The sequence below is a fragment of the Argopecten irradians genome, chromosome 11 (assembly GCF_041381155.1).
Source record: "Argopecten irradians isolate NY chromosome 11, Ai_NY, whole genome shotgun sequence".
Lineage (NCBI taxonomy): Eukaryota > Metazoa > Mollusca > Bivalvia > Pectinida > Pectinidae > Argopecten > Argopecten irradians.
In genome coordinates this window covers 20,463,155-20,472,696 of record NC_091144.1, presented here as the reverse complement: position 1 = coordinate 20,472,696, position 9,542 = coordinate 20,463,155, and the positions used below count along the sequence as shown (strand labels likewise).

At 33.6% G+C, this 9,542-nt stretch overlaps 1 protein-coding gene across 2 annotated transcripts; it reads left to right on the top strand.

The window, feature by feature from the left end:
- LOC138334959 (retinol dehydrogenase 14-like) lies at positions 1–9,476 on the top strand. Of its 2 annotated transcripts, XM_069283835.1 has the most exons (7): positions 1–759; positions 2,805–2,955; positions 3,251–3,490; positions 4,122–4,211; positions 4,587–4,772; positions 5,216–5,325; positions 5,975–9,476. In XM_069283835.1, exons 2-7 carry the CDS (start codon positions 2,814–2,816, stop codon positions 6,167–6,169), a joined length of 963 nt encoding a protein of 320 aa, XP_069139936.1. In that variant the 5' UTR covers positions 1–759; positions 2,805–2,813; the 3' UTR covers positions 6,170–9,476. The 2 variants fall into 2 exon arrangements, with proteins under 2 accessions (XP_069139936.1, XP_069139937.1); XM_069283836.1 differs by lacking the exon at positions 1–759 and having other exon boundaries at positions 2,629–2,955.
- Positions 9,477–9,542: the final 66 nt, after the last annotated feature.

The following is a 9,542-nucleotide window of genomic DNA, read 5'->3' as shown; positions in this document are numbered from 1 at the left end:
CGGTAATATGTTCGTTGTTTCTGAACCTTTCATAGTATACATAGTAAATGTTTAGGGACTCGTGTATTTAGAAAAGGGATTTTGTCTTTTTCATAAAGAATTTCTTTGATAAAACGACGCTTCTGGGATGCAAGAACTGTTCTTGGTGGAAGATAGAAAGCAGAAAGGTCATGTAATCGTAGTAGTTTTAATAAGGACGCAAAGTGGGTAGCATTTTTTATTATACATACGTCAAAATATAAGAAAAACCCCAATCTTCAACATTCAGGCCTACACACTGACAAGTGGTTTTTTTTTTTTTTTTTTTTTTTTTTTGTGGGAGTTTTGAATTATATGGGAATTATAGGTAAAAAATCACATCCATGGCAAACTGAAGCTGTTAGTATGTTTGACACGAAGGGTTTGGCACGAACCGTTCAAATGAATTGGATAAGACAGTATACGTAGTTTGTGTTATTTTACTTGACATATTATCAGATTATAATGTAAAAAGACAACACAATGTGATGGGGAAATATCTAATTTGTTTGATTTTATTTAGTAGCACAAAATGTATACAGATGATATTTTTCAAACAGAAGGCGCCATATTTGCTATATGCTAAGCGTTTTACTAACCCAGCTGCATTGACATTTAAACATTTAGAAGACCCTGGATCAATGAACCGCATGTAAACAATGTGTTTATCAGTGTGATAAGCAGAGTCCTGCAGGATAATTCAAGTTCTTCTGACCTGTTTCCAAACGCATCGTTTGTGAGGTAAGTTGCGAATCGATTGGATGAGAATATCTTATTATATCTGAGAATTTGGAATCCTGAATAACACATAAGACCAAGTATTGCACGTATAATATCAATATATATGCCGCATATATATGTACAGTGCTTGAAGCTAATTCGTTCCACATGTGTGAACTGAACACACGTGTATATCCGAACATGTGTGGAGGCGTATTGATGTCTTATAGTAATCACCAGATGTAATGTAAGGAACACTTATATGAAGCTTTCCTGTTGTAATGGGTGTCGCATTGCTTACCTTATCTTGGGGACATTAGTGCTAAGTCACTACACACGTTTGTCTGTTTACACTGTTTACACGAGTGAAACACATGTGTAACCGGATCAATTTCCAGTGTACATGATACAAATTCTAATACGCCCTCTGTATTACCTAATACATACATTTGATTCGTGCTTTTAATAGAAATCCATACTAAGTCCCATGAGGATTTTTAATTATCCTACTATTTATATGAACTAAGATATATAATTTAAAAATGTTAGACTGGCCATCAGACACTAAATTTAATGTATTGATAACTTTGGATTTTCATAGCAGAAGTCTAATACTAGAATATATCGCTAGAATCAGATAATGTCACAGACACAAAACGAATTAATTTTAGTGATTTTTTAAAAATATGTTAGAGACTGATGGCCAGTATAGTATACATTTGATTTATTATAATTAGGGTATGATTTGCCAGTGAAGAGGATTTCTATTTAGATTCTGTATCGGGAAATAATCTTTACGTAACTTCAACCTCAACTTAATATACAATAAGCTATAGTATTAAATTTACACAAGTAATTCAGAATAATACAAGACTTGACTTTAATAAATCAATCATTCTCTTAAGTCATATCACGGCAGTATCTTCTGGGGCGAAGTGAAAAACAAAATGGATCTAAAATGTAAATGACCAACGGACTATTTTTAAAATCACCAGAACTTCTTAAAGTTTCAATTTTCAAATTTACCAAAACGACCTGGCGTATCACTAAAACATACAAAAACACCAGAAACATGATATTGCTTTTCAAAGGAATGACCTGATATAAATACCAAGTTATTAAACCTGGTTATTATTCCTTCGCAAAATTAAATCTTCTTTTCGGTGTTTTCTCCATGAACTCTACAAAATCAAAGGCATATGCAATATATTTACAGCATGCAGTAAGTGCTACAGATATAATACATATTTATGTATATGTCATAAAAGGCAGGGAAGTAAATACATTTCAAAGGACGGTTAAAACGATGCTGTTTTTGCATCGGTCGGTTTATATTTGTTGCAGGCAAATCAAAACAAAGTTAGATAAATGGGAAAAGTTAAATAAATTGAAGCTTACAAAACAAAAGGTCATTATCAACATAGGTATATTGATAATACATTAATAAATAATAGAAAATGTAACTCAAACTTTGACCTACCTACTGTACTTGAAACATTTCCTCCGCCAATCTGGGATTATCATGGTTGATAGATGTGAGACACCATCTGTTAATGATTATAATATGAAGTGTTATATAGTTTTTGTACATTATGTAATTAATTTTGTAACATTATTCGTTTGCAAAAATAAGTAAATTTTACCAAAAGTAACGCATAATAATAATATAAAAAGACATTTTATTTCAACTTTTTAACAAATAATGTCGAAACAGCACAGCAAAATAACAAATCAGTATTTGTTTATATGTTAACATATATGTGAAGTAAAATATCAAAAAAATCCCGCTCCAAGTACTAATAGTCTAACATGCATAAATGTTAGGGTAAGTACAAAGGAAATATGCGGTACATTTTGTAGTACCTGATTTATCAAATAAAATACCAGTAATAGATAGAGAAGTGATTTATCATTTAGAATCGTTGCTCGAAAAAACAAACACAAACAATGATGGCGTCGAAAAGGAAACGTATGTACATCATTTCCGGGCGGCTGATTATGGGTTCCCGCAGTGTGTTACCTTGTTAATGATGGATCACATTTTAGGTTTTGTCTAATTTCCCCAGCTGACCGCGATGTGGTGGGTGTGGTGGGTGTCGATAGTGGTGGGGATCATGGCGGTCATCATAAAGATCTACCTGGAGAAGATCAAGGGCAGGTGTACTAGTAAGGCCGACCTCACGGGAAAGACGGCTATTATCACGGGAGCTAACGCTGGTACGTACTCAACGCTCGCGTCCTTGCATTGTCAAAAATCGAATTACGTTTTGGGTTCAAATTAATTTACAGTCATCACGCTAAGTTAAGATATAATTATGTCCATGAGCTCAAATATTCACCACGTATTTATAGTCTTTAACTGTTTTTTTTTAATCATTTATATACAGTACACGCGTTTTTTTCTCGTTATGTGTAATTGAATATTTGAATAATATTTGACAGCGACTAATACCTTACTTTCGTTGAAAGTGATTTTAAACATGTTTTTTTTTCATATTTTCCATATTTACAGGTATAGGATTCGCCACGGCGGAAGATTTCGCGCGACGCAAATGTCGTGTCATTATGGCGTGCAGAAACATGGAACGAGGTGAAAAGGCCCGCGCAAAACTCGTGGAGAAAACCGGAAACACCAATGTCGTTGTCAGGAAGTTGGATCTAGGATATATGGCAAGTGTGAGGGAGTTTGTCGAAAAGATCTTAAAAGAAGAGCCTCGACTTGATATCCTTATCAACAACGCTGCGGCGGCAGGTGGGTTAAACACTTAAAGATTAAAGGGAGGCAACAACTCCAAACCATCGTTTGATATTAGATCTCCATGTTAAGATTTACATTTGTGAATATTGAGCTGTGTTCTATTTATATAATTGTCTTCGTTTGTCGCAGTCTGCGTGCTGAAATGATCATATGTTGTTGCAGTCTAAGTAAAATTCGATGTTCATTATCTACTCCATACATTCCGTATGTTCATACGGAGTGTACGGAGTAGATAATAAACATCGAATTTTAATTAGATTGGTGTCGTTGCTATTTAGTCACTTAATTAACAAGTATTCTTGGCGAATTTTCAGAGGGTTTTCAACCAACTTCTCGAAACGAAATGCAGTTTCATTAAATGCACAAAACGTTTACTCTATATTTAAAACAGTAAATTCGGAAAAAGTCAATGAATTGGAAATGAGACCACGCGAGTTATTGTTTTCACTTAACGACTGGATACTGGCACCGCTTTCTAGAGTTAATGGAAAAGGACAACATAAAAGAACATTTTCTTTCAAATATACAATTTATCCGAAACAATAAAGGCGAGTATTAACTATTCATTATAAAACAGATCTAGATATTTAGTTGTTAACCTACAGGTAATGTTAATGGGTTTCAGGAGCCAAGAGACTAATTACCTCTGAAGCATTGGAGTACACCCTGGCCACAAACCACTTGGGACCGTTCTTGCTAACAAATCTTCTTCTGGGTAGGTAACTAATCGTGATGCTTATAAAATGAAGACAAATTTATAAATGTATACACAGCAAAGTTTATGTAGACGTTAGGACTACTGTCCATATTTATAACCTCTTCTTCCTGTATATTAATGGTTGGGTGACTTGATTGTTGGCATGTAGCTCCCGTATTCCACTTTTATAAATGTCCCCTTTAACACACATCACACACTCTTGGCCAGATTATTGGCAAGTAGTCATTGTATTCATAGACGTATATTAATGAACATTTTCTTACGAAAAAAAGATAAGTTTATTACATATACTTATCAACAAAACTTTACAAATGTAGTTACGCTTAGACTACATAACAAATGCATAAAGCAATATGTTTTTTTTGTTTGAAGGTCTGTTGAAGAAATCTGGTGCTAGTCGAATTGTCATGGTTTCCTCCCTGGTGAATATCATAGGGAAGATAAACTTTGATGATATGACCTGGATACGGAAGTTTGATAACGGGGAACCATATTTTGATACAAAATTTGCAAATATATTGTTTACAAAAGAGTTAAGTCGGAGACTGGAAGATTCAGGTAAAGTCGATCACTCATTATTCACCCCTGATCATTTACAAAATTAAATATGTAGATGAAAATGTATAAAAAGTGTGCAACTATTTAAGAATTTAATGAATTGTGAGATTCTCAAACGTTGAAGTATATAGCGAGAGAAAATTTGAATAGGGGAATATCTGCGTCACCTGTGAAATGAGACTATTTAACATGACCATATAGTCTGTCTTGTATATTATTCTGCACGATTAGCTTCATCCTCGATATTCCTAGAGTATGTCATAGCAAAACTGATAAAATTATCGCTGTGCATTGCAAGCTAAAAAATAATAGATAAAATGCAAGTTGAATCTGTGGGGTTTGAAAGGATTTTCACAATATTTTCTTTGCGTTAAGGGAATATTTTAAACGCATAAACAGGCTAGTTGCAATTAAAAATGAATGATAATGTTTAATTTTTTCAGACGTCGTAATTAACTGTCTACATCCGGGTACCGTACGTACCGAACTTCTCCGTGACGTACCACAACCGTTTAAACTCTTTATCAACACGATCGGAAGGCTGTACTTCAAGGTAAGCTTCTATTGTATTTCAAGGTAAGCTTCTATTATACTTCAAGGTAAGCGTCTTTTGTACTTCAAGGTAAGCTTCTATTGTACTTCAAGGTAAGCTTCTATTATACTTCAAGGTAAGCTTCTATTATATTTCAAGGTAAGCTTCTATTATACTTCAAGATAAGCTTCTGTTGTACTATAAAGTAAGCTTCTATTATACTTCAAGGTAAGCTTCTATTGTACTTTAAGGTAGGCTTCTATTAAATTTCATGTATTTCAAAAATTCCATGACGATTCAACTTTTGATATGAATATGGTCAGATTTTGGACATTAATAAGCTTTATTGTGATTTTGTCAGCTGTCACCTTTGTAATGTGACTGACTGTATCCTGCTCTACGACTTCTGGCATTACCTTCAGTCAACATAGACAGACGTTTTCGCTATCACAAGAGGACTCAAAGCTATATATCAATGTCTCAAAATATGCACGCATATGTCACATGTATTCATATTCAAAAGACGGTCCGCGAATGACCTCAACTATTTATACGATTTTAGCGAACTGATGCATATAAATAGATTTTTATATTGACTGAACATGGTTTGTAGAGTGTTCACAAAAATATATTTAGCAAAATCAAATAAAATCATGTTTGTTGTGTTCAGAGCCCGGATGAAGGAGCCCAAACTACCATCCACTGCGCAGTTTGTGACGCAACTAAAGGAATTTCCGGTCAATATTTCATGGACTGTAAACCAAGTGACCATACATGGTACATCAATAAAAAGGCTTACGACGAAGGGCTGGCGAAAAAGCTATGGGAAGTCAGTGAACAAATGACCGGAATGACGTCATCATGACATAAACATGGATAGTAAAGCATTGTGTCATTATACATTTGTTTGGTTTCCCCGTTTTTGAAATATCTCATTCATTGAGACATTCCGAATGGTTTTAACACTTAGACGATCAATGAATATTTAATAAGAGTAATTAACATTCTGTATAGCATAAAATGTACATGGATAGTGTCTTTAGCAGGTTGGAGCTTTCAAAAAAATAATTGGATTGGAATATTTTCTCTAATCCTCTCAGGGCTTTTCATGTTATATCGTTGTTATTGGTGGGTGAAGAATAACCAAAAAACCCTTAATGTTTCTACACATTCAACATTTCATGGTGTACAGTATGGTAAATATTTCTACGAAATTTATGGGTTTTTTTTACCCTTGAGCTAATTTATAAAATTTGGTTGATGTGCTAAAATTGGAATGCACAATAATACACCTCCCCCTCATCAAAGTATCCCCGAGGGTATGCTGGATGGGAGACATTAGATCTGTGAGGTATAGCCTAAATCTAAGGGAGGGTATTTAGAATAAATAGAATTGGTATGTTAAGTGTCTTCCACCTTCCGTGACAGATTTTGTGATACACCTTTTATAATTGTAGATCTATGTTAACGGGCTTGTTTGTCATTTATCTAACACAGTCTTCCTATAGCAGCTGAATACCTCACAACATACCAGATTCGGTCATTTTGTTTCTTTAATTTGATGAAAAAAATCTTGTGGATTGAGCAAAGAAAAAAAAGAAAGTCTTAATATGTAATAGACATCAATTTTGGTTAATTTTGAAGACGTTTTTAAACATCACTTTTTGGTTAAATAATATAAAACGTGTCGTTTGTAACCTTTTTGCGTTTTTATAATTCTGATTTTATATCACCATTCCCTTTACAAACCCTTCCCCGAAAGCAACTTCAACACCCACCCACCCAAAAAAAACAACAACAAAAAACAAAAACCCAACAACAACAAAATCAAAGAAGGGACTTTAATCTATTTTAACACCCCAAACATATATGTAACACATGTATCATGTGTCGAATCAGAGATTATAGATTATAGTTTCCAATTTGTTTTAGTAGATAAGTTATGAAATGGCATTTATGCAGAATACAAAGATTTGAGTGCAAAAAGTTGTGCGAAAATTCATGTCTACACATTGTTTGTTTATCAATGAACATCTGTTTCGATATCAAAACAGAGAAATACACAATATCTTCAAACTACTTATCATATGCACATTTTTATCGGGATATGCACCGAAATGATTCATGCATTAGATTTCAAATCATTGTTAACAATGTTCACCTTTTGTATTGAAATGTGTTAAGATGTGATGGTTCGTTACAAGCATGCTGAGTTATTACAAAAAATGTCATATTTCCATGGTTATTACACAAAATGGCATATTTCCATGGAACCTGACACTATTTATGCAAGTATTAATTTATTCAATCAACACTACTGTATACAACACCTCTGCAGGGATTACATCATCGTCTTGTGATTGGTAGCCAATAATTCAATGTAGTTTTATGTTTAAACCACAGTGTTTTTTCAAAGTTTATTATTTTGTCAAAGTAAAATTTGCTGGGCGAATTTGTGACCCGCAATTTGGTACTATTCCTACTGTAATTTGTACAAATTATCATAACAAGAAGATCTTCTGCAGGATAAATTCAAACATTGACCTGTATATAACGACCACTAAGCTGTAGAGACCATTATGTCCCTTTAGTGGTCTATAAACATGTTTTTTTCTGTATTTATATTTATTCTGAATTAGATGTGTTGTGTTGAGGGATGTTAATTGTTTTACGACAATTTACACCACTGATGATCATTTAATAGTTTAGCGTTTTGGTTGTATTTCCCTACACGTGATCTTCAGCTGTATTTATATTTCATATCCATTGTTTGTTACATATCAATTAGTAAATATGTGTCAAATTATTAAAAGACGAATCAAAGGGTAGGAAATGTATTATCTAAGCATTCAACTGAAATCAGTTTGCAATAATTTAATGAAGCGTTATAGGTTATATAGTGGTGTTGCAGTGAATATGTAAACGTAATCGCATATATTTACCGTACAATATCGTACTTTGAGATACTGTATATTGCCTCAAAATACGCGGGAGTTTAAATTTGCTAATTTGACGAAATCCCCTAAATATGCAGGTTTTAAAATATCTCGGATTTTTTCCCAAAAAAACTGATAGTTTTACATACCTTACCCTGTCAAGTGAATGGTGCTTCCACACGCTACAAAAATCATTTGCGAAAATGACCCCCGCGAATTGGTTCAAAACAGTAAATAGCGAAAACTTTACCCCTATGGAATCAAACAATTGTACAGTAGTCAATGTCTATGTATTTTCTAGTCCCAAATGTTTAATTCAACTTGATTGTCCCGTCCATTTAACTGTGTGTGATTCATTATTATAGGTTAATTGATTTATTCGCAAATATTTTTATTGATCATGAGTGATTTGCACGTTCCTACTTTTCGCTTACATAGTTCTTATTTTCAGATTTATCCGCACGTACTGATGAGTATAACTTGGGCGAACCAGTATGCTTATACATTATTCGGATATTAGTGTATTTTTAATGTCGGTTGTTGACTTGCTGTCTCACTTTTGATATTTTAAGTTACTTGATTTTAAATAAATATCATTAGTGTAGTAATATTACATACATAAATAGGAACCACTTCAGCTAAATATTATTTTGTAATTTTACTTTTTAATTTTATTTTTATTCCAGTGATTTTTCTCTATTCCTTTTGTTACAAGATTGACACCATTGGACAGGCTTTATTGAAATTTTGATGTGAATAATTGTAAGAAAGTTTTGTAAAACTTAAGAATTTTTTGTAAGAATTATTGTAAGAAAGTTTTGTAAGATTTATTGTAAGAAAGTTTATATTCCCCGTGAATTTTTACGGAGGAGTTTGGTTTGTTTAGTTTTACGTCCTTTTAACAGCCAGGGTCATGTAAGGACGTGCCAGGTTTGTTGGTGGAGGAAAGCCGGAGTACCCGGAGAAAAACCACCGGTCAGCGGTCAGTACCTGGCAACTGCCCCACATGGGATTCGAACCCGCATCCCAGAGGTGGAGGGCTTGTGGTAATATGTCGGGACATCTTAACCACTCGGCCACCGCGGCCCCAATTACGGAGGAGACATTCGCGTAACGTTTTATGTGTATTTAGTGTCTGTAGTTTGTTTCTACTATTTACTTATATTTATATGTTTGATCCCATTTTACCTGCCTGGTGTTCAGAATATTTTCAATTAAAATTTACAACCTTATCTATTCTATTGCATTTCGTTTATCATAATTAGAAATGAAATACCATTGCTTTACAATAAGCAAAATGAT